General features: G+C 40.7%; 1 protein-coding gene across 1 annotated transcript in view; it reads left to right on the top strand.

Moving 5' to 3' along the window:
* Positions 1 to 228: 228 nt before the first annotated feature.
* The window catches only part of SLC24A4 (solute carrier family 24 member 4), a gene marked incomplete at its 3' end in the record, with an annotated part of 97,153 nt that continues 70,970 nt past the window's right edge, over positions 229 to 26,411 (top strand). The window contains exons 1-2 of the mRNA XM_082484737.1: positions 229 to 478; positions 2,952 to 3,062. Of these exons, the coding sequence (XP_082340863.1) occupies positions 322 to 478; positions 2,952 to 3,062 (268 nt within the window). The 5' untranslated portion in view covers positions 229 to 321. The remainder of the gene's footprint in view (positions 479 to 2,951; positions 3,063 to 26,411) is intronic.

Raw genomic sequence — 26,411 nt, 5'->3', positions numbered from 1 at the left:
CCGCCGCGCTGCTCCCTCCACCGCCGGCCATGGTGCGTGTGGGGCGCGGGGCCCGGCCCGGCCCCTGAGAGCGACGCCTCGCCGCCCCCCCACATCCTCCCCTCCCGCCCCCGGTCTGCCGCCGCCGCCGTCTTCCCCGCGCCCCCGCCCGCCTCCACCTGCCTTCTCTGCTTTGCTGCCGCCGACCTGAGGCGTTGGGCATCGGCTTCTCTCCGCGCTGCAGCCCGCCCGACATGGAGCCGTCTGCGGGAAGCCGCCGGCAGTGATCCCCGCTTTCTGACCGGCCTGCCGGCCGCCCCCTCGGCGCCCGTGCTTGCTCCGATGGAGCCGGACGAGACGCCGCTCGCTCCCCCGAAGACCATGCTGCTCATGCTGAGGAAAGTTCGCAAGAGGCGGGAGATGCTACTGCAGCAGCTGGGCTTCATCTGCGCCATCCTCTTCTTCGTCTGGTGCATGTCCAGCCTGCTCTCCAGACTGGGTGAGTGGCTGTGGCGGCGGGACCGGCGCACCCCCCGGTCAGGGCGGTTGGAGCGGCCCCGGGGCAGGGGTTGGCGGGCTCAAGCGTCCTCGGCTGTTCCCGTTGCGACTTTCTCTGTGGAAATACCCCGGCGGGGGGGGGGGGTACGCGGGTTCCTGAGGAGAAACCCCGGCGCCGGGCAGGTGCGTTGGCCGCAGCCCCCGGGCAGAGGAGGCAGCGGCGGCGCCTGGTGTGGCCAAGGGCTGCCCAGCCCCGACCCCGCTCGGGAGACGGCCCGCAGTGCCTCTCGGAGGGCTTCGGGTCGGGGATCGAAGGGGAAAATCGGGGGAGCAGCTGCCTGCCTGGGAACGGCCCTGAGGGAGTTTTTCATCCCCCCGCCGCTGCGCCAGCGCTGAATCCTCTCCAGCCGCTTGTGGTCCCCTCTGCAACTTCGGGCCCCCTTTCCTTTTTATCCTTGGTTGTAAACCTCCATCAGCTATACCTGCTTCTTTTTTACCCACCTCCTCCTCCCCCACCCCCCCAAATTACAATGAGGATTTGGCTGAAAATTTTATATTTTAGGCAAAGAATGGTGCTAATCACATGTTTCATAGAGAGAGTGTTGCATCCTTAGTGCAAGTGCCGTGTTGGTAAACTGATGCGTTTATAATTAACCACATCGTTCCCACTCGGGGCTTTTTTTCCCGCCAGCTGGCACAGTTTGGGCTGTAAGTGTGCAGCTTCGGGCACTCATCCCGCGGTATTTTTTGCATCCCTCAGACACGAAGTCTAAGGTTGCTGGGACAGCATATGGGTCTCTAGGTAGGACTGCCAACAGTCCTTGAGGATTTAAGAACAAAGTCAAACTAAGCCCAGATCCTACATCCGTGTTTAATATAAGAAAATCTGATTTCAGCAGAATTAGGATGGGTCATCTGCTTAAATTGAAGTTGAAGTGCGTGTTTAGGGAAGAAAAATCTGGTGGAACTTGTCATACTTTCTAATGCTTGTGTGCTCAAATTATTGCCTGGGTTGTTTGAGATATATCTAGGATGGCACCAAGCCATCCATATAAGAAATCAGTGTCTTAGACCATATTAGCATATTGCTCATTTTAGAACTTTCAACTTTTTTTTTTTTAAATTGTGGTTTTAGAGTATACTGTTGCTTGCTTTATTTAGAACTGCCGTTTGTCATGCCTATGTTTGGTTTTTTTTTTTTTTTTTTTTCCTTCTCCTTGCACTGGCTATTTATTTTCATAAATTTACTGGCTTGTGAAAGCATGTAACTGGGGTATGATTATGTTTACATAGTTTGAGGGGGTTATTTTGTTGCAGATAACAGTTTTCCAGAACTTTTTTACATTTACATGAAAAATGTCATGACTAATGAAAGTTTTTAATCTCATGGGTTATCACTAAATCCCTCATAACCTAATTTTTGATGGTATGCTGCATCAGGTATTTTTTTTTTTTTTTCAGCTGGCTAATTTACAGTATATTGTATCCATAAACACTGACCATCTGTTCTCTATGTTTGTTCTATTTGTCATGTCAGAATATTTTAGCAAACACTCTAGCCAAACTTAACTTCCAAGCTAGATTTTTTTTTTTTTTTTTTTTGCGGGACTTGCTGTAACAAAGCATTACATTATGACTGAATATGAACTCTAAGATCAGCCATGGAAGAATTTTTCTTATTATGATATGTTCGTTTGAAATGGATAAGGTTGAGATGGAAGTGATTTAATTAAGAGGTTCTATTCTTTCTTTAATTATTATAATAGCATACCCTGCATTATCACAAGTGCTCCTTCTGTACTCTGTTCAGCAAGTTCCATTGAGAATGCTTCTGGAATACAAGTTTAGACAAAAGCTCCATTGACTTCTAAAGAAGTTTGTTTTTCTCAAGATTTGTGGGGATTCACGGTGCAGATATTTTCCATTTTCTTCGACAAGTTATGCAGGGATTGATGTTATCAAGTATGTGCAACACTGAAAAGATCAGCCTCTAGACTCGGAATAAACCAAAATGTAACCGGAACGTGACCATATGCGTTTCTGTTTTTTGAGAACTCAGTAATGTAATATGTGCAAGTGAAAATGACTAAATGGAAGTGTGATTGTTGCTCATGTCAGCATAGCTTGGCTGGTTTCATCTATAGGAACTGCTAAGTGTTGAGTCTCACAGGTGCAGGCTTCAGCATTTGCTTGCTGCAGAATATTTTTGTCATTGGGGGTTCCAACCAGGTATTCTGATAGCCAGAACATGCTAACAGCTCTGATACTGCCTCTTCATAGTTAGTTTCACCCTTTGTAGCTAGAAGCACCTAGCATATATATGTTGGTGTGTGCCCCAATCACACCTTGATTTTGCTGTGTTCACATGCTGATGGTCTCTCCATGCTCGTCGCTAGTAGGTGCATATAGTTCAGTTAAGATGATGCAGGAAAAAATTAGTGACAGTGGGCATAACCTCTTTCTATTTAATATAGGCCAAGAATCACCTATTGCAGACAGACACGTTTTGTCAGAAATATGGAGGAATAGAAGATTGATGGCATCATCCAATGGGACACATGAAGAAAAGAACTGTACAGAGCCAGGTAAGATGGGAAAACTTATGTCTTACAAGCTCTTGAGATGTGTTGTGTAGTGCTGCCATGACCAAGCTGCAGTGATTTGTTAGGGCAAACATAAAAGTGTCAAAAAAAAAAAAAAAAAAAAGCAGGACTGTTCTGTGTAGAAATAAGGTTTATTGTTCTATATAATACCATGACTTTATCTATCAAAAGTGAAAGTTAACGTTCAGGTATAGGAATGTTTTGGAGTCATTACGAGACTTGTGCTGACAATTTGATTTCTCTAATTTTGTTTCTTTTGGTGATTATTCCTGCATAGCTGTTGCTGTGTGTATTGCACTGGTAATGAGACGTGTACTTTTCTTGAAACTCTGGGTAGCTAAACATACAGTGTTTGAGATACCATCTGAGCACAGTGTGTTCAATGTGTTCGTTACCATTATACATTTAATCATGTTTTGCTAGTTTAATGATAAACTATGTATTCAGAGTAGGAATTTATATTGTGTGGAGGGGGATGATGAGGTGGGCGATATGGAAACCCTGGAATCCATTTTTACTTCAGGATATCTGTCCTGGCCAGGCGATAATAATTGATTGAGGGCAGGGATAGATGACGCATTTTAACATCAGTGTTAGTCCGCAATGCTTTCATCTTCCCATCTGTCTTTCTAGTGTGTATTTCCTTTCTCTCCTTGCCTCTCTGTGGTTTAACGGTGTGTGGGAGATGAGACATTTTGCCAGTGGCACTAGCCAAATTAATTTAAAGTTCAGATTTATTTTTTTTTTTAAATATGACTCTTTGATCAACTCTTTGATGACAGCAGAGTCTGTGCCTTCTTGCAAAAAGTGACAGCATGGGATACTGTCAGCCCCAGGTGCTAGAAGAGTTTTAAACAGTACTCCCGGCCCCTCAGATACATGTTTGTTGAAATGCTGAGGCACCAATTGTACAGATTGAGGATCACTACTGTGCTTGTGCACTTCTGAGAGGAATGGAAGAACATTGTACAAAGTATGTGGGTCCAAAAGTTTTAACTGTATCATGTTGATGTCAAAGAGCTTCTCTGTGCTTCTGTTAAGAACTTTGTGGGTTAGTTTGCTGTTGTCTGCATCTGTAACCTTACAATGCTGTTTTGTCTGTCAAAGTTGTTCACAGACAAGAAAGAAGATAAAAACGACCTTTTGGAAACATGCAATTACTCTTGATGACTAGTCAGAAAATACTATTCTTTCCTACTCTTCTTTCATTTTGGATGCATCAATGTGGTTGTGTCTGAACCCATACTTGGCAGCACACTTGGAGCCAACCCAACAAAGGCCACAAAATCGTAGGATCAGAAACGTGCCCATCAAAGTTCTTGATGGGGATTTCTGTTTTGTATGAACTTTTTTTTACAATATGATATAACTGCCAAGGGAGAACATATGTTTATGTGTAAATTGGAATACCAGGAGCAGTGCTGACTTCTCCAGATGTTTAGAATAAATTGCTCAGTTCCTTCCATTCCTCTAAAATGGTAAGATTAGTTTAAGAACAATTGGAATAAGCAAATACAGTTGGGTCATTTTGATGGGCTTTCTGAAATTCAGGTCGTTGAGGTGTGCTTTTCTCTGTAACCACAAGAACTGGACACAAGAGAGGCCCAAATATGTCTGAGGATGCTGAGGTTTTGATAAAAATATCATGAGACTTGCATTAAATTAATGATTTCTAGTCACAGTACTGGAACTAGCCTTTCTTTTTCAAGGTGTTTCTTCTGTTAGAATACAGATTTACAGATCAAATATGACACAGGATTGCAATTGTAGCATTTTTTAGTCACTTCCTGTTATTCTGTGGTTGTGTACAGTTTATCTCTGTCTATCTTCTGCAGCTGAACGGGGATTTAGATGCTGCAAGAGTGGCTAGATGTAAGATAGCTACAAATAAAGGGAACATCTGAAAGTGATGTTTCTTGGACAGGAATGGATCTGTAAGAACCCATGGTTGTTATTGCTCAGTAACAACTTCTGTAGGTTTAGGGTTTTCTGGTTGTTTTTTTTTTTTGTGTGTGTGTGTTTTTTTTTTTTTTTTAGGGGGCGGGGTTGTTTTTTTTTTTTCTTTTTTTTTTTTTTCTTATTTTTAAATTCTTGTCTGGTAGCCAGAGATTGAGATTTGCCCTGTAATGAGAAGAAGGTACAATGACCTAAAACCTATCAAAAAGGAGCAAGTGCCATAGCTCATCTCCATGGGAATGTAGCTTTTTTAACTCCCTGACTACATCTGGAAAAAGTAGTCCCAGGAAAGGTCAAGAGACTTGATCAAGGTTACACAGAAAATTGGTGAGAGAGCATGGATTTTCAGTTGGAATAAGCAAGCGTTCAGTCATGTGCTTATCCCAATGTAATGAAAATCTCAGAAATGTGCTGTCAAACACTTGAAATGGCTGGACTTTATTTCTGGTTGTTGTTTTTTTTTTAATCTTAGGAACAGATAGTTAACATGTATGTATGTTGTATGACTACAGTGTTCTTTGTATGCTCCTTCATGAGAAGTACTTATTCTTACCGATGTCATTTCTGTATCTGCCTTAAGCACTAGGGGCCCTACAAATGCATGGCTGTGTATATGGTATATAGCAATTTTCTTATGTTATGTGGATATTTTGCTGTGTGTGTTTCGGATACGAGAACTTCATAATACCTTGGGAAATGCAAGTTCTTGCTGAGAGCCTGTTAATCCTTTGTGTCATTGCAGTGCTATTGCTGTGCTCCCTCTTTATTAGCTTCCCACACAAGTCTGCAGCTTTACTTCCCTTTTCTCAAAGGCTTTCAGCAAAGTTAATTTATTTACCACTTCACTCCCTTTTCTTATGTACATGCAAATAAAAAAAAAAAATCCCCAGTTGTCAGAATTTGCAGCTATAGAATTTTATAAGACCATGAGGTCCTTGCAGTTCATGACAGTGGTAAGAAAGGCTCGTCCTTGGTAGTATACCTTGGGAGAAAAATTCCATAAGCTTCTAGAAGTAATGGTAGAAGTCTGTGGAAGCTGCTATCTGCTAGAAGCTCACATAGCCTACCCTGAGATTGTCTCATTTACTGAAGTAGATAATTTTGTATTGTGTTCTTCTGGAAACATTATTAATGCTTCTGGGGCCATTGTATCAGAACAGAAAAAAACTTTGAAGTCTTGGCAATGCTGCTTTTAAAAAGAACCCTGAGGCTCTGACAAAAGAAAGGAAAATATATATGTGTATATAACTAGAGGAGAAAGGTTTTTTCTAACATTTGGAGGTTAGAGGGACTGATATTCATTAATATCTTAAGAGGTGCTACGCATTTTTTTTCTGACAGTACCTATAGCTCCTTATGACTTCAGAATAGTTACTGTCTATCCCGTAACATCTGCAAAGGAACTGTAGGTCAGCTGCAGAAAGGAGGTGGAGCATTTGTGAGCACCGAGCCAGACTCGGTTCTAGTCTGGACTAAGACCAAATCCTCGCCAAAGTTAATGTGTTGTGTAGCATTTTTCCACTAAAGAGCCTTCCTGGCTTGAGACTTCCCCTTTGCCAGAGGCTCCTCTGCCATGGAAAGATGTCAAATCTTTGTGTTGTCCTGGAGCCAGGCTGGAGGGCTGATAGATTGTATGTAGAAGGCTCTGGACTTCAAAAATTTCATGAGAGCATGGGATTTTTGAATTAAGAATCTTACTCAATATGAAATATGCATAACTCTTTGGATGGCTGCTGTGGGAATCCCTCTTTGAGGGATGGCTTTTTCTTTATGGCTCTGAAAACTTTTCCTGGGTAAATAAATATCTGTGGGAGGAGGGGTTGACCCTCACTTAAAGCAGAGCGATCAGAGACAGGGAGTAGTTGTCTCTAGCATCTTAACAGATCTCATTAGTTTGCAACGAATTTTTTTGCCTTATCCAAGCTCTCACTTCCATCTGCCATCAGCTCGCTAGCTTGCAGTGCCATCTGCCCAGCAAGGCTGATTTATAGCTTCTCTGCTCCAATGGCTCGCCTCTTGTTTCAAAATGTTCCCGTGACTCCATGTCCTCCAGAACTCTGAGTAATGTTTCCAGAGCAATTACAAGCTGGGGTGACTGGGTGGTGTGGTGTTTCTAACCATGGGACTCCACTGGGTCGTGCTAGACTGTTAAAGCAGCTGTTCTGGACTCGTTTCTGTTGCAAATGTTTTCAAGTAATCGCTGTATACAGTACAGAGAATATTTAAATTACTTGCTGTGAATTAGAAATGTACAGGAATATATTTACATTAGTCTTCTGACACTTGTCAGTGAGCTGCCTTGAAACTGAAAGAGTCGGTGGGGTTTTCTGTCCAGTGGTTTGTCAGCTTTGGACAGTTCATGAGCTACATTGACTTTAAATAGCTGGGGATTTGGCTCAAGTGTGTTCCTCCCATTGTTATCAGCGGGTAAAGATGAATTGTGAGCTGGGGGAAAGGCAGGGGCTAGCATTTCTTTCTGAGCCGTGCTGCCTTTTTACTTTAGAATTAAAAGGCGCATTGTAGCAATGCTTTCTGTTCTTGCAGTGAGAGAGAAAGAATCAGTCCTCTACAGTGAAATAAAGTGTGTTTCCCAGCAGCATGTATGTAACTGAGTTCTGAGTCAGGATCAAAAGTCATTAAGTCTGTGTGTATTTTACACTGTTAGTTATAACCTTGGGGACTCATGTAGGATGTGATGCATTGTAGAGAAACTACAGAAGTCTTAGACAGTTTTGTTAACATACCATAGAGAGTACAAGAGCCTGTTACTTTTCCTACAAAAATCAATGTTAGTGTTCTCACTGACTAGGGAAGACGAAAGTAATTTTCCAAAAGGATAGAAAAAAGCTATTTCCTGTACATTTATAGTAAAGACACTATAGGAAGCATTGATTTCCATCAATTTTATTTAACGAATGCATGCTTAGTGAAATGCATCATTCTCAATATGCTGGATTGAAGTATGCCTTTGTTTCTTAATCCTTATGGACACCTTAATATATAAGATCATAAACTTTCACAGTATCACAGTATGCTAGGGATTGGAAGGGACCTCAAAAGATCATCTAGTCCAATCCCCCTGTCGGAGCAGGAACACCTAGATGAGGTTGCACAGGAAGGCGTCCAGGCGAGTTTTGAATGTCTCCGGAGAAGGAGACTCCACAACCTCCCTGGGCAGCCTGTTCCAGTGCTCTGTCACCCTCACTGAGAAGAAGTTTCTTCTCAAATTTAAGTGGAACCTCTTGTGTTCCAGCTTGAATCCATTACCCCTTGTCCTACCCCTTTATTAACTTTGTGTAATAAATGTTGATCTGAACATACGTTTGTTGCTGGTGGAATATGTCATTTTCTGCTGATGGAAATTGTCTTTAAATGACATGATAATATGTATTTCTTTTAAGCAATGTGCTCATGATCTTCCCTAGAGCAAAATTCCACTTTGTAGCAGGAATAAACGCCTTAAAGCCCTGCTTTTAAGGAGGTGGTATTAATAATTTCACTGTAACCCTTTGTTTCATGAACAGCCTAAACTGGTAAGCTCAGCATGACCTGCAGGTTCTCTTACTATGCATTCATACAGTACCTAGCACAGAAAGACCATGGTTTTCATTGAGGTAGTACAGAAAATAACTGTGTTATGTTATTTGCAGATATTCCCCACTAGCCTTTAAGTCAGACTTGCTCTCTGCCTTGATGCATAGAAAATGTGTAACTGTTGTAATATGATAGATTTATTGATTGTGCATACATTTTGATTTAAAATGTTTCTTTACTCTGATGTCTTATGCTCTCAAAGACCAGGAAATTTACCAGCATTAGGTATCCTATTTTTGCCTTGGTCTAAAAGGAAATGAAAGAGAGGAAAGAAAAAATTTCTTCGTTACTTTATGTATATTGCATTCATGTAACATATAGGTGCAGTGTCCAGCAAATGTGTGCGTATATATGCGCAGATGCATGTATTTATGTAGTGGAAAGACTTACTAACCAGGTAGCACATAGCTTATCTCTGTAGCCACTTCTCCTGTGCTTATGGGGTTTTATTTGTTTTGGGTTGTTCCTCACCCCCTTTCTCCCCTGGTGTCTCTGGACTCCTCCTTGTCCCTGTAGATGCTGAGCAGTAAACTTTATTGATTGTGATCTCACTTGGATAGTTTCTGTTTCTGGGGGAGATAGATGTGTGACAATTTAAAACCACTTTTAGTGGAGTAGTTGAGGGCAAATGACAAACATTCAATGGCAAGTTTTTCTTGTGTGGCTCCCAAGGCCTCCTAAGCAGAATTCACACCTAGATTTAGGTTGAACTTCTGACACTCTTTGCCTGGCTTATTGATGTGGGTATTAGAAGCTTGGCAGGTAGATGTCATTGAAGTTAATTGGGAAAAGTATTTTGTTTATTGTTTTGTGAACCGGTTTTGGAAATGTGCTTTGTTTGAAGCTAGAATTTAAAAAATAACAAACCTTCTCTCCGAGCTGTTCATTTTCTAGCAGTGTAGTAATAGTGGCATCCTAAATAGTAGAAAGAAGTGAGACAAACATCTCTCTGTGCTTCGGCTCAACCTGCCAGCGGCATGCCCTGGAGAGCTGAGAACAGAAAACGAACTCCAGGGTAATTTATCCATTTCCCCAGGTCTAGGTGCCAAGATTACAGGAAGTAGTTTAACACACAGTAAGTAAGTGTCTGACTAAAATGCCATTTAGAGATGTAGTAAACAAGGGCAAATGAAACAAAAAGAAACACTATTTAATATATTATTATGTATTCTTAATAAAAATGTTACTTGATAGAATCTTTATTTCATATGACTCAGGTTTATTTACAGTTGAAGCACAGTATCACAGTATCACAGTATCACAGTATGGTAGGGATTGGAAGGGACCTCAAAAGATCATCTAGTCCAATCCCCCTGTCGGAGCAGGAACACCTAGACGAGGTTGCACAGGAAGGTGTCCAGGCGAGTTTTGAATGTCTCCAGAGAAGGAGACTCCACAACCTCCCTGGGCAGCACACCGTGGATAAGGATTTTTACAAGCTAAGTCTGAAACCAAGAAGTAGGCTTGAAACAAAAAATCGGAATTTCTAAAATGTAACATCTTCAGAACCAAATTTAACATCTATTGACACAGTCCCTTTCTTTGAAGTGAACAAAACACCTGGGTTGAACGCTCTGGAGTGCTAGACTAAGATCTAAAGTTCCCGTATTAGCCCAGCTCTGATATTTAGGTGTCTGATTACCTATATTTCAAGCCACATTACCTAAGAATGTCTCAAATGTTAATGTAGTAATAATGCAACATCTCTTTTTCTGTGATGGCAGATAACTCAGGCAGACAGCAGCTGTGTAAATTAGAGACCTGAGTTCAAAGAGGAAATATGTGATAGAACAAAGAACCAAATCCAGATACTTCAGTCCTGGTCTAGGCTTCTGCAAAGATGATATTTGAACAGAAGTTTGGATTAACGTGACCTCCTGAGGTTCCATCCAACCTGAATTTTCCTGTGATCTGGTATGGAAACCAAATGAGTTACGTTTCACTCAGGACATACTTGAGGTCCTGAACAGAGGATTTCAAAATTAATGAGATTTGGGCATGCAGATCTACATGGTGTCACTGACTGTCTCACCCTTAATGTGGGATAATGTGTGTGTATTTAGATCTGGTCTTCACTAGTATAACCATGCAGATAGACCTTTTTGTGTGGAAATGTGCTCCATTTTCCACTCAGAAAATTGTACTGTTGGTGTAAAAGCCGTGTTTAAATTTATTTACCCATCTTTATCCATGGCAATTTCACTTTCACTCCTTGCTTTTTACCTTATTGTCTGTGACATTTGACCACATACTGCAGTTGAGACAGAAAATGCTTCTTTGTATCATGTGCGGTTGCTACCACACCTCACTTTACTGTTGTAGGAAGCGGGTTGAAAAGGCATTGTATATCAGTCTGTGAGCATTAATCCATACTCTTGCGGTCGGCCTAGGACAGAGTCTTTATGAGGTACTGGATTGTTTGACAGATGTTAAAACCCTGCACTCATTACTTCATCTCTGTGCTCTCAGTGTCTCATCAGTCCATAACTTGGACCACCAATGTAGAGGATTTGGGCGAAACTGGGCAAGCACAGAACTGGGCTGCAGGGAAGTACCTTGAAAAGCACCTGGAGGTAGAAGCTGCAAGATGGATAGAGAAACTTGAAGTTTGGAATTGGGTGGTAGAAAGACTAAGATTATCCACTCAGGGAGCCTGGAGTTGGAGGATAGGTGAAAGGGACACAAAGATGTGAGTCGAGGGAGGCTGAATTTGGATAGTGAACCATGGGAGAATCCTGGGGCTAGCAGGGCAAGGAGGCAGGCCCTGGGAAGTAGTAAGCAGAAAAAGTGATTAAAAAAAGGTATGAAAACTCAAAATGCAGTGAGAAGTTTGGTTTTGGTCAGGCAAGGAATCTAGAATGGAAAGCAAAGGGAGTCTCTAAAAAGAGCTAACATTACAAAAAGGCTACCTTTCAGGCTGGTGTTTGGCATGTAAAACTGGAAGCATTCACAATTTATATCCATTTTTTTGATTTTTGTTTTTTTTTTTTTTTAGCATGGATTGGGTATCAACAAAGAACATTTTCAGAGATTGTACTAATGACACCATCTAGATATAAAGCAATTTAGAAAGCTTAACCAAAACTGGACCCTCCTGAGACTCAGCTCTGTCTCTCTGAATCTCGGTGTTTGTTTTGAGGGTCAAAATGACTGATTTAAAAATACACTTAAGGCACAGTATACAATTTCATTACAGTAAGTTAATTTTATATTTTGTTCTGCTAATATTTCTGGTAAGAACCTTCATAATTGAATTATTCAGAAGTTACAAAATTTTATTATACATAGCTATTACTGTATTCATTAATGCTGATGACTTTGCAGGTGTGGTTATCCACCTAGTAGGCTGAAAATATTCCATGAACCTGCTGACAATTAAACTGGCATCACTCCTGTTCCACAGGAAGGCAACATCTCAAGGCAATAAAGAGCGATGGTTTCCTTTATTCTTTAAAGTTGACAGACATTGAAGACATTATAGTAGAAAATGTAATAGCCTTAGAAACTGAGTCAAATTGATTCCTGCTGGGACTCTACTGATAAGTTGAAGTACAGCAGAGAGGACGCTTCAGGTAGAATGTAGGCTACATGTATATGTGCTTGTACAATTACAGAATCATGGAGTTTTCAGGGTTGGAAGGGACCTCCAGAGATCATCTAGTCCCACTCCCCTGCTAAAGCAGGATTGCCCAGAGCACATTACTCAGGACTGCATCCAGGCGGGTCTTGAAAATTTCCAGGGAAGGGGACTCCACAACGTCCCTGGGCAGCCTGTGCCAGTGCTCTGTCACCTGAACCGTAAAGAAGTTTTTCTGTGTATTTGAACGGAACTTCCTGTGTTCTAACTTGTGCCCACTGCCCCTCGTCCTGTCACTGGGAACCATTGAGAAGAGCCTGGCTCCAATGGTTTCCTTTTTTGCAACATTAATGGTAATGACAGGTGCTGCATTAATGATCTTGAGAGAGTGACATTCTCTATCCGTAGTGGGGAACAGCAAGAAGATAATTTAGACTCTGCCTCTTCAGTTTCCATACGTATTTGCTTGTTGGACTGTTCTCAGACATTGCCAAAAGCTGATAATTATTTTTCTCCTGCATATGATGCACATGGTTGGTTGGTTGAGGGTAATATGACTGGATCTATTGCACGGAGGTATTTAAAACTTTGAATAGCAAGATGTAAATATTCAGAGATGGTGGGAAACATTTAAACTTTGGGAACAGTAGGGTTAAAATGAATGGAATTTTTGTTCAGAAGCTCAAAGAAACTGAAATGGGGAAAACAGATTACTTTTATTTTTCATTTACTGCAAATCAACACGTGCTTTGTATTTTGTGACTTCCTAGCCCAAAACATAAACTCTTGAAGAGAGAGGTATTTGCTCTTTAGGGCTTCTGAGAGCATATCCATGCTGGTGTACACTGCTTTAACTCCACTATGGCATTATGGCCATAACGGTTAACAGCAGCTGAGGTTCTGCCCTATAGATTTGTTGCTGAATGGAGAGACGCTGTTTCTGGTTTAGTTCTTCGGTGAGAATCTTCTGTCTTTAATATTCTTGATGCCTTTGTAAAGGTTGTGTTCTTTGCCTGATTATGCCATGCTTCTTTAAATCCCTCCGCAGGATGTTTGGCAACTGTTGCCTGAAATTGTAAGGCTTTTCTTACCTTCTTAAGCCTTTCACAAGCCTTCCCCTTCCCTGATGCTGCTAGCCTTTGTCTGCTTCCTTTACCTGCACTGAAACTTTGAGATGAGTTTCCAATGTCAGTTTGCTTTTTCTTGTTATTTTTATGTAGCCCCTTGCAGATTAGTATGTGAAAGAAACTATCTGGAATATTATAATTATCCTTTTCTGAATCTCGCTTCATGAGCGATGAGTATCATGGTGATCTCAGGAGATCGGCCAGCCAGGACTGGATAGACAGGGAAGAAGTCAAAGCTAGCATATTAATTAGTCCTGTTTCAGTCATGCACAGAGGCTTTGCTAGCTGAGGGTGGAGGGAGGACGGTCCCTATAGAGCTATAGTGTTGCCTGTTCTTGTTGTGAGATGCAGTGGCAGTCCCTAAGAGCACCTAATGGAAATGGACAAGGAAAAGTAAAAAGAAGACTGAAAAAGGTGAAGTGACTTGCCTAGAGTCTGCAGAGAGGGTCAGGAGCTAAGCTCCATTTTTTCACCCCTTAATCATAAATTGTAGTCATACTAAGTTTATTGAGCCTGGAGCTGTCGCTGCTACCACCATCACCTCTCTGCTCTCCTTCCCGATCAGCTTATAATGACTTGACTTGACTCCTTTATGGTGCTTTTTTTATGAGAAGTATAACTTTTCACAGTAGAGATGTTCTTTCCCCTGCTGTATGTTTTTACAAAGCCTAACATGGAGCACCAAGACTAGTTACTAGTATAAATGGGGCGAGGATATGCCCAGAACTGCTTCAGTATGCTTAATGTTTTTGATTTATGGTGATATCTAATGGTTGCCAAATGAAGTATCCAGCTTGCCTCTAGGAAGCAAAGTGGTTACCACTTCACAGCCAGTTATACGAGGTAACTGAATGCTACCTTACAGACCAATTATCATTTCTCCTTCTCCTCCCCTTAGAAGGAGAAGGACTGATGGAGGAAACTTGGAACATACAGATTTTTTAAGTTGCTCCTGCAAGGGGGTAAGGAGATGCCTGGCTAGTCTGTCTGTGGGCCAGCTGCTATCCACAGAAAATGGGGATGAAAAATTGTGGCTAGGGAGGTTGCAGGTCTGTGCTGTGGTGATGGTTCTGCCAGTGAGGAATGTTTTCTTGGAACCACTGTGTGAGAGGGACTGTATAAAATACCAACACTTCTTTGCCATACTAGGGATAAAATGAGCACCTCTTATTGCTTGCAGGCTGAAAAAGGAAAGAAAGAAAGCGTTCAGCAGTATTCCTCATGTGTGAGCAAACCTGTGCTTGTGCTTGACTCAAAGGTTTTTGAATATTTGGGTTTTGTTTTTTTTTTTTTTTGATTGGGGGATGGGAGGGTGAGGGAAGGCTTTGTCTTGGCCATAACTGACTTTTGAATGCAGAACAAGTACCTCAGATTGGAAGTTAATCAATTATGGTTTTTAATTCTGTATGGATTTACTATAGTTATTTGGTTGTCCAGGACTGATTAGTAACGCCACCTGACGGGCGAGTTCTTACTTGGAAAGACTATCTGGGATCATCTCCAGAACTGCTTTAATCTGTGGATATTCAGGGCAACTAAGTTTAGTAAGTATTACTTAGGTAATTAAAGGTTGGAGCTGGGCTGCTTTCTCTGCGCTACAACAGTCTGGTAAAGGGAAGTTAGTCAACTTGGTTCAATGTTATCTTTTGTATAGCACTGAGTCTGGTCCGACCCAACTCAGAATTTGATTTTCTAATGTGTTACGGGGTTCTGACAGTAGAAATACTATTAGTCTTCATGTAGTCTTGGAGGCAGCAAAACTAGCACAAATTGCTTACGTTGAAAGGAATATTTATAGTTGTTCATGAAACAATCGTGATATCCATTTTGCACTCAACTCAAATTTGCTTTAAAAAAATAAATGCAGGCTGTATAAATAATGAAGTCTTTGCTAAATAACTATTTGTGAAATTCTCTTTATTTAGTAACAGTTTCACCAGTTTGTACCCATAGGTGTAGGTACAAGACCAATTTGCACATGTAGGAGAGATGTTAGACTGAAAAAAGAACACTTGCCATGATTGTACAAGCACTTCAGGGTCTTAGAAGGTACTGTGTTTTGATAAGCTCAGTGGCTTTTGAAATTGGTCAGATTTGGTAGAATGTATGACACTATGTGTGGAATCTTTTGGTTTCATTGGACGCTTTCACAATTCGGTATTTTCTTCCCCATTCTCCCCCTGCAGAGGGCTGGAATGCCACTTAGCATTACTATTCTTCTGGGATCAGACTGCAGATGGGATGGGAATAGAGATGCATGTACTATGTACTTCTTAATGAATAAAATTATAATCTTCACAACTAAAATTCTTCCCTTCCATCCAGTAACTGATTGCAAATATTTTGGTCCTGCCACATTGCTGATTCCAGACTGGGCTCTTACACATCTGTGCGGCTCTGAGGATGAGAGATTGCACCTCTGCCAGATGCTTTTTGACAGGGGCCCAGCTGTGGTTGGCAGGTCTGTTCAGTCCCTCTCCAAAGGGTTTTCAGCTGTGAGGGGCAGCACATCTGATAAGTTGTGGAAGAGATGAGGAGCTCCTGTATCCAAAGTGTAGGGTGAAAAATGGCTGTGTTGGACAACACTGGCTGTGTGCCTGTTTGTGCCAAAGCGCTTAGCCCTGTGACATCTCACTGTGCTCAGGCTGTAGTAGGGGGTGATGTCTCATGATTCCAGAGTGCCTACAGGCATGACCCTGAACTGACATCTTGATCATTATAATAAAAAACAGTTTATCATCTGTTTTATTTAGAAAACTAAGTTCAGTCGCTGTACTAAGTGGAGAGAGTTGTTTGTTCATCTTGTTTAGAGTATTTACAACGAAAACTTGAATCTCTTTTTGTAAGTCACAGATGCATATCTGTCTTTTGTTTTAATGACTGTTTTAATGTAGTAGCTGAAGTTTATGTTCAGTAGATCTGTGCCTTGACATGAAATGTACAGGGCTGCATAATAACTGTATACACGGATCTGTACTGCAAGGGACCCAGATCCAGTGTTTGAGCATGGCATGGGGACGAGGAAATTCTCAGTTCTAGCTGTGGCTCCAGCAGTGACTGCCCTTTGTGATTTCCCCCTATATTCCTTCACTCCACAGAATTTTTATTTATTTTTTTTCCCCCAGGGTGCAAAAAATTAATTGAACACTAGTGGGGAACCTAGATCCCTTTATCCCTTCTACAAATATTATCCAGTTAGATTGGACTCTGAACATGAAAAGCATCTTTATAATAGTAAGCCTTGTTCTCCGTAGAGAATGAAGATGGTCCTGGCTTTCCCAATTTGCACCTACTTAGGTGCCACAGTATAAATTCTGATTCGGAATGAGTGTAAATGTGGTGTAGCTTTTCAATGAGGCACCTGTTTCTTATCCTCAGATTATTCAGTTAATTGCTCTGATTATGTCTTTTTTTTCCTCTGCAAAAATACATTTCCTCCTTTTCTGCCTGTAAAATTTATTTTTAATATGGGAAAAAAATGGATTGCTTGTTTTAAAGTAGTGTATTAGATTAGGCATTTACAGGAGTAAAAAATTCAAAGTTTTAGAGTCATTATGTTCCAATGAATGCATATATATTCTGCTAGTAAATGTGTTTGTGTGTTAATGAAACAACAGGAATTCTTTTACAAGGGTAATTACTAAAAATGATCCTTCTCTTCTTTGTGTAAATGGTGTAGCATACCCTTCAGTGACATGCTATTTTAGTTGCATGGTGACTTTATACACTTAATCTTTGAGAGGCAACTTGGATCGTATTATTTAACAGCCATGGATAAAAGCCTCTTGTAATTATGAGATTAACCAGAGTTACACTATGTTTTGATTCTTCCTGAAGTCTGATACATGAATACATGTGTGCTTTGGCCAGACATGTGTTTGACTTTCTAATTTTCTCTCTCTCTCTCTCTCTCTCTTTCTTTTTGCTTTAGAGAAAAATTCTGTTAGCTGAAAGATTTTCAAAGAATTCAAAAGGCTTGAATTCCATGGGTGTTCCTTCAGATGCTACTATGAGTGCCAGGCAGCTTTACCACTGCAAAATAACAAAAAACAAGAATACAAATTTGGCTTTACTGGCTGTTAAGCTGTATGGTCTATGTTTTATGAGAAAATAATAAAGATAATTTGGTTTTCTTTGAAAAAAACTTTGGAAAGGAGTGTGCTTTTTCTTCCTTCTAGGAAGATGTTCACTCTCCACTATATGAAGGTAGAAACAAATAAAGTTGTGAGAGAAATCCTACTGCTGTGAGGTATTCATTGATGATAAAAATTTCTAAAATTTTTTTGTTGTTGTTGTTCTTCCTCCACCCCCCCATCCCACCTCCATCCTCAGCTTACCAAAAGTTAATGCTAACTGTAAAATAGCTCTGGCTTTTTAGAGCATGATGCATCATTGTATTTAGTGATTTTTAACTAAAACATTTAACTTTTTGATGCTAAATAATTTTATGGGTGAAAATATCTGTTAATTCAGATCCTTGAAAACAGGACCAGGTTGGCTTTCATAAAGCAGCACAGCTCATATTTCTTGATGTTGTGTAACAGCTGTTGATGTGATGCTAGAATTTAAACTTCAGAAAAAGCTGATTAGTGTAAACCTCCCACGTAGTGTTGAGGACATGCTGGAGTGACATATCAGGTAAAGAGAAATGACCCACACAAACACGGTTGCACATTGCTATTACAGAAATAGCCCTTTCTCTCAAAGTTAGTCTAAATGTGTGGCCAGATTTAGAGGTTTGTATCTATTTACTTTTGGTGTTTGGATTAATTTTTCATTTAAATGACATCTTTTTTTTATCCACTTTTTGGAAACTGAGGCTATGGAATGGAGTTTTGCAGCTGAGGTACTAGCACAGAAACAGCAGTTGCTGGAGGGGACCATTTTTGCTTCAGGACAAAGCTGTCTAGAACTGGAAGTTTGTTACAATACCCCATACTACAGTGCATTCACTTCAGTTTGAAGTGAAGTTTTACTATACTTGCCATTGCTCGTGATTTAAGTATACTGATGGTGGATCGTGATTTCATGTGGCTCACTTGAGCAAATATTCTGATTTAGTACAGCATTTATGCACAACTTGAAAATTAAACAAGTAATTAATCTGGAGTTGAAGTTCATAGAATCATAGAATGGTTTAGGTTGAAAAGGACCTTGAAGATCATTGAGTTCCAACCCTGTTGCCATAGGCAGGGACACATCCCACTAGACCAGGTTGCCCAAGGCCACGTCCAGCCTGGCCTTGAACACCTCCAGGGATGGGGCCTCAGTAGCCTCTCTGGGCAACCTGTTCCAGTGCCTTACCACCCTTAAAGTGAAAAAATTTCTTCCTAATGTTTAATCTGAACCTGCCCTCTTCCAGTTTTGAGTTGTTGATCCTTTCTGAAACTGAGATGTTTCCAATGCCTTGAGTATCCATCAGGAAGGATCATTCATATTTCGGCCTGTGTTCAGGCAAAATGGGGACTTAGCATCATGCAGGAATCAAGGTTTTTGAGTGTGGTGGGTTTTTTGGGGGCGTTTTGTTGTTTTTTTTTTTGTTTTTTTTTTTTTTTTTTCTTGAAAGGAATATTTTAGTGTTGTGGCCCCACTGGCCCTTCCTAAGCCACTGTTTACATCAGTAGGACTTCTCCCTACACAGCAAATGCAGCATTGGACTGCTTCATCTAGTGGAAGCTAGGATCTTGCTATTATTACCTGCATTCAGGTTCTCTGATTTACATCAGGGATGATGCACTCTTAAGAAGCACTGCTACTTGAAATGGGGAATGAAAATTTTGTATGTCTTTGTCTGTTATATTTACGTGATCTGCAAAGCTAGTGTGTGAGCTGACCATCTAATGACCTTTAAAAATGCAGCCTTTGGAGAGATGAAGAGGGATTTGTTATTTGACAGATTTGTGCTAGCAAGCTCCAGGTTATTTACGGAAGTCTGGAATTCTGTGCTCTTGGATTTAAAGAGTACTGTGTAATTCAGATCAAAGGCAAAGTATTAAAATCTTAATTCCACTGAGAGAAATATCCTTTATTTTGGCATTCTCAGAGACATTATTCTTAGTTCTTGTTACTAATGCACCTTATAAAAGAGAAAAAAAAATAAAGTTTTCTCTTAGTTTATTGTGAAAACGTTTTTCTTTCAAAGCAGGACCATCCAGCAGTCTGTGAAGCTTATTTGTCATTTTAAACAGTGAAACTCTGTTCTGATATTCAGTCATACAAAATCAGTTTGCTGTCAGGTGTTTGTATTTCCTCCCCTAATTACATAGTGAAAACATCGACATGCTCAATTTTAACATTAAAGTACTGAAATATCCCTGTGTCATCAAAATGATTAGAGAGTGTATAGATAAGTAGGAGGAAGAAGGGGAGCCAAGGGAAAGGACATTTCAAAACTATTACTGTTGCTGTTCAAGAAGAGTGTTTAAATTTGTGTAGATGGAAGATGCTAAACTGGGTTCCTGTCAACTTTTACAACCAACTTAAAATTCACGGGTTATACATCTGAAAAAGATCACAGTGAAATTAATTTGTCTGGTGGAAAGCGAAGTAGCCATTGCTTGAAGAGCTTACCTCTCAGAGAGGGAGGTGAGGAAAATTAATAACTTCCAGGCAATCTTCTTGTGCTGTCTTTTGCATAGAAGTACCTTAAATCATGGTAGATGACTTTGGGTGGTAAACCAGAAACTGTAAATCTCTATGCTTTAGGCTGTTTGTTGTCCTTGGCCTGTGGAAAATTGCCAGATGACATAAACAAATGTGTTGCGTGTGGTCCAAAAGCACTGTGTCCCCTTAAAAAATAATCTCTTTACCTATTTCTGTGCATCCAAAGCTATAGAAATGATATTGGCAGCTTAATAAAGCAAAATATTGTGGTGTGAGTTGTACCCTTGTCCATAGAAATTGTTTCTCTGGCAGTGAAATAACTCACTGTATTACTAATAACATTCCTGTTAAAGTCAGTAAGGAAAATTCCCGTGGACCGGAGAGGGAAATGGGGTGTAGAGTGGGATTTTAAGGGCCTCAGTACTTAGATATAGACAGATTCTTTGTGACATCTTTGGGTTAAAGGTTCTCAGTTCTCTGGATCTCAGTTGGAGTTAGATGACTCTGGCAACATGACTGAGTGCATCCTTAGGTACCTGGACATCTTGGCACTTCAACAGTAGGGAAAAATTAAAGGAAACTTTCTGCCATGTTTTAGAAGAACTGTATTTTCTCTCTGGAGTGCTATAGGTCTGTAGCCCTAAATCACACCTGCAGCACTCCCAGTGAAGTCGGTGAGGACTTCTGAACACAAAATGGGTTTTTGACAAGTGCCTTGGGTAGGATTGGATGGGCTGCCCTCACTACAGAATCTTTCATGCTAAACACAAGGAGCTCTTGGGGTGGGGAACAGTGAAGCAGCAGAGAGCAAAAGTCTCTGACTGTAGGGGAATACTTTTATCTTCAAAAGTTAGCAGTTCTCGTGGAGCGGGTTGGGAGCTGGGAAGCTGTTTTGCTTTGTTAGCAACATTCTCACTCATTTTGGGCTGGCTTATTACTAAATGTGCAAAGATGCAAAAGTATTATACTGTATGAATTGACTTTAGGTCTGTAGTTGACATAGTTATAATCTGTGTGTTTTTTGTTTTTTTTTTTTTTTTTTTTTTTAGGGAGAGGTGATACTCTCTTGAATTAGCAACCAGTGAGACGTGAGAGTGCTAGTCTGGAAACTGAAGGATTTAGGTTTAACTTTTTTAGTGAAAATGGCTGTAGTAACTGTGGCTTGTGCTGAATTCGGTCTTACTGAGATGTGTAAGGAGTACTTTGAGCATACCTAATTGATCTAGCCTCTCTAGGGGCTTTGGCAGATTTTAATGCTGTTTTACCCTGTTACTGGAGAGTAGTGTTGCTCAGGCGAAAGCTATTTGCCTCTTTCCCCAGATGAAAGTAGCTCTGCGCAAGTGAAATTGCCTGGGGAACCTGCAAGATAAACAGGGAGGTGCTGAATTCCTGCTTCCTCCAGGGACAGGTAACTGCTAGTGCAGATTTTCTTGATTGTTTCTTTAGACTTATTTACTCAAGTTCTGTATTAGTCCTGGTCCAGCCCTGAATTTGGTGGTTCTGATCTAATCCTCCATGTTGTAAGCCTCGCTTACAGAGTTTGACCTAAAAATACTTCTCTGTCTCACAAAAATACAATGAAGTTGCACGCATCAGACTAAGATGCTCTGCTACAGTAATAGAAGCTGCAGGATACCACAAACAGAAAGACAGTCATAACCACAGAATACTCGACACTAGGCAGTTATGTATACCCAAGATACACTTAAATTGTTTCTCAACTTGAACATTGCCTTTGAAAGAACTCCTCCCTGCAAATATTTAATGACAAAAATACAGACCTTTCAAATTACATACCAAATCTTATAGTATGGCTATTGTATCTGCAAATTTAAAATAGTATTCACCCATTCAAAAACAGTGATGACAGTATTTTGGTTTTTAAACTATTGAATATTTGGCTCTTCAGACAGTAGTGAGCACTTACCATTAAAAGTTTGATTCCCTTTAATGCATATCATGTTGGTTGTTTATGATGAGGGTAACTTCCATGTGACATTAGCCATTTAAAATTCAGACTGTTAGTTGTGTAGACCATATTTATCCTCAGTGGAGACAGGCATCCCCAATACCTTGCACACTGAGGGTTGGATGAATTTGGTGTATCTTACTTTTCTGTTCTAAAATAAGCATCCTTCATAGTCAGTGTTACATGAGAGAAATTCGATCTCCAGAGACGTTTCTAAGTACATGTTGGTAAAGACCCAGTTAAGATGGTAGAAACACGACCAACTCGTCTCTTAATTTGCTATCGCATTGTATTTCTTTACATTTTGCCCATGACTTTACGTTTTGTTTTGCTTTGCCTTAGGCTTTTGTGAATTGCTTTCATTAAGAGACCTTTCAACTACAAATATAATTTTGGAAGAACTTTTGTATGTGTGACTTTGAAGGACATTTAGTTGTCTCATTTGTGTTGCTGCAAGCATTACTGCTCTGTCCCATAGAACAAGTCAAGAGATGTATAGTGTAACTGGACCTTTCCATTATTCATTTCTTATTGATTATATGTAGTAGAGCAAAGAAGTTTAGAAAGTGAAAATTAGGATAGCGTGCTTGCTGTCACCATCTGCATATGGAGAATGTGATGTCAAAACGCCAGTTGATCCTTTCTCCAAGTGTCTGGCTCTCATATTGGACACTAGGAGCATTTTAGGAACTCTTGTCCTCCCCTTGCTCTTCCAGGGCTAGCAAGTTACCTCTTAAGTGTTGTTAATATAGAGTGCTCCAAATCTACTTTTCCCACTAAGTAGGCATTGCCGACTCATTCCTAAAACACTGTTGGTTGCCAAATTTGTCATGCAGGTTCCTTCAGTCAGACAGCCCAGCCACCACTGCTGCTGTCACTTACTGCCCCAGGCATCAGCTCAGCGCTCTTTGCTTGTGACTGAAACCTCAGAAACCTGCATTAGAGGATTCAATTCATCAGAAGCCCAAGTCTACAGAAGCTGAAACTGTTCCTTAGACACGATATCATAGATCACCTTACTGGTTGTTATCTTCTGCTGTGTACCTTTGAGTGCTTTTTTTATTGATTTCTTTATTCGTCTACTGAGCATGCACACAAGATCTATCGGTACTAGCATTGTATATCTTGTTCATACTATATATCTTTAAATTCTCTACTTAAACACTTCCCAGTCTTTATATCCTCACTGTACATTGTCACTAGGTCCTGTGTGGAATGTCACTAAAATGTGGAGGGACTGCAGGCTTTCTGCATGTCTCGCTGCTTATTGGTCTCACTTGCAAAGTATGTTACAGCTGAGTAGCCAAGGTAGTAATTAGAATTCATCATTTTGGGGCATGCGTACCAATGCTTCTTCCATCCAGAGAACATAAACTATAATAAATTTGGGGCTCTTTTTGAAGTGTGGATCTCTTTAACTAGAGGGGCTGAACTGAGAGAGTATATTTCATGGAAATCATGAGGAAATTGGGCCATCACAAGAAATTGATGTGGTGCTGTTTGTGCTTAAGCTTAAGCTCCCCCTCATGTTCACTTATTTATATTTAACACTTTTTTGGGGGAATGTCCATAACCTTCCAGTCCCATGCATGAACACTGACATGGTTCCATCCCTCAGTAATGTGTATGTTCCGATTGACTGTATTTTACCAGAAAGCAAAGATTATATTTTTTTCTGTAACTATGCATATTTGCTGAAACATCAAAGCTGAAATATTTTTTCCCTTTTATTTATAGTCCTGCCACGTTCTGTGTTCTCCCCTCTGTGAAAAGCAAGTCCACCTCATAGCAGTCAGATAGGTGCAGTGTAGCACAGGAAATAGAGATTTGGCCAACCAGCCAAACTCATAAAAATAATTGGAAATATGCAGCATCTGAGTAGACAGGCTCAAGAATAGTGCTTGTAGCCATGTTTCTCTGCTATAGCAGAGCATTTCCATGTCCTGTTACTTTGGAACAGCAACTAGTCCTGTCCTTTTCAGGCACTCAGTGGTCAGCATTATTTTATGATTCTGGACACTTGTATGTAAATTGTACGCCCTGGAGCACTTCTTAAATACAGATTTGCTCAGGAAAGAACTGTGAGGCAAAATTGCAAGAGCAAGTCATGTTACTTAGGCATAAATATCTAAAAAAAACCCTGGGGCTAAGATGCCAAATTGTGAGATTCTTTGATGTATGTCACATGCCTACTGTCACGGACATGTGCACGTGTGCTGAGTGATCCAAGCAGGATCAGAACACACAGTTGTGTTTTGTGTCATGCAAACATTTTGTTAATGTTTCCAATGTCTGAATATGCTAGTGAATAATAGAGGTCCTCTCGGGTGAATGCTACTGAAACTTGTATAGTATACCATATCCTATTCTGGTTTTGTTTACTCTAGATATTAAAGCAAAATTGCTGTTAAGTAAAATGTTTAGAAGGTTGTATTTTTTTTCACGAGGATGTTTTTTCCTGTGCCCCGCTCTATTAAGGCAGCTGCCTTAGTAACCATGAGTCCAACAGCACAAGCTTCCAAGTGACAAATTACTATTAGTATGTTTTTGCAACCTCATTAAATGATCTAAGGTACCTTAATTATATAATTCTCTATCTGTGGATGTTTTAAGGAAATATTTGAAAGTCAACTGCCAGCTTGATCTTATGCAATACATAATCAAATTATGTCCCTAATTCAGGAGAGCATTTAAGCACGTTGTTAACAGGTTCTGCTGAAGACAGAAATTTTGAGTGTTTGTAAACACAGACCTTGAAGAAAATGTAGTTTGTTATTTTTTAACTGAAACTGCTGTGGGAGAGGGATACCCTTTCACAAACTGTGAAGCAACACTATTGAAAAGAAAGATTGCTTGTATAAAAAGAAACAAATTCTAATTATTACCTGCTCCATGCATACATTGGGCATACATTGGGCAACTAAGATGATTAAGGGAGTGGAGCATCTCCCTTATGAGGAAAGACTGAGGGAGCTGGGTCTCTTTAGTTTGGAGAAGAGGAGGCTGAGGGGTGATCTTATTAGCGTTTATAAATATATAAAGGGGGAATGTCATGAGGATGGAGCCAGGCTCTTCTCAGTGGCGACCAGTGATAGGACAAGGGGTAATGGATTCAAGCTGGAACACAAGAGGTTCCACTTAAATTTGAGAAGAAACTTCTTCTCAGTGAGGGTGACAGAGCACTGGAACAGGCTGCCCAGGGAGGTTGTGGAGTCTCCTTCTCTGGAGACATTCAAAACTCGCCTGGACACCTTCCTGTGCAACCTCGTCTAGGTGTTCCTGCTCCGACAGGGGGATTGGACTAGATGATCTTTTGAGGTCCCTTCCAATCCCTAGCATACTGTGATACTGTGATACTGTGATTGGATTAGGCTCAAGAATAACATAGAACAGTGCTTTGAATCTTAAGGAGTGAACATCATGTCACCACTTCATTTCTTCCAAGTTTACAACCAGAGCTGGAGGTTTCTTCTTGCATGAGGTATTGATCTCATTCCAACTATTTACTTTTTCGCCCCACCAAATCCCTCTACAGATGATGTAGCATCTGCAGAACTGGTCAGCAGGCATTGCTCCAGACTGAGAGCTCAGTGAAATATATACTGTATTAAAGTACCTTTTCCACATAGGTGGGCTACAATGTTCTGATATGTAAGACCCCTCACTTAATAAATCTGACAATAATGATGAATATTTAGTAGTTTATTCTTATAACCTCTCCTCTCCCTGGACACAGAGAACGATTATTGGACTCATTTTATAAGTGAGCTCAGGAGCAAATTTAAGCACATAAAGGACTGAGGCTATGCACGTGTTGAAACCAGAAAGGTTCAGACAGGATATAAGGCAAAGGTTTTTCACCATGAGGGAAGCCAGGCATTGGACCAGGTTGCTCAGAGAGGTTACTCAGTGTCCATCCTTGGAGATTAATGTCATGAGGATGGAGCCAGGCTCTTCTCAGTGGCGACCAGTGATAGGACAAGGGGTAATGGATTCAAGCTGGAACACAAGAGGTTCCACTTAAATTTGAGAAGAAACTTCTTCTCAGTGAGGGTGACAGAGCACTGGAACAGGCTGCCCAGGGAGGTTGTGGAGTCTCCTTCACTGGAGACATTCAAAACTCGCCTGGACGCCTTCCTGTGCAACCTCGTCTAGGTGTTCCTGCTCCGACAGGGGGATTGGACTAGATGATCTTTTGAGGTCCCTTCCAATCCCTAGCATACTGTGATACTGTGATACTGTGATTTCTGAAGGTGTGATTGTATAAGCACTGAGCAACCTGGTCTAATTTCACAGCTCACCATGCTCTGAGCAGGAGGTTGGACTGGAGACCCCCTGAGATCCCTTCTAGCTTGTATTTTTCCATGATCTTGTGATCCACAAAGCCCAATGAGAGAGAGCAGCACCAAAATTTACACGAGAGTTCTGGCATGCACCATGGGTATTGCCTGTGTTCAGTATCCAGGTGCCAACCCTATTGGCAAACCAGAGCTTCCCCTGCAGGT

The sequence above is a fragment of the Vanellus vanellus genome, assembly GCF_965231255.1.
Source record: "Vanellus vanellus genome assembly, chromosome: 6".
Lineage (NCBI taxonomy): Eukaryota > Metazoa > Chordata > Aves > Charadriiformes > Charadriidae > Vanellus > Vanellus vanellus.
The sequence above is the reverse complement of the archived record's forward strand: the minus strand, read 5'-3'. Positions and strand labels throughout refer to the sequence as shown.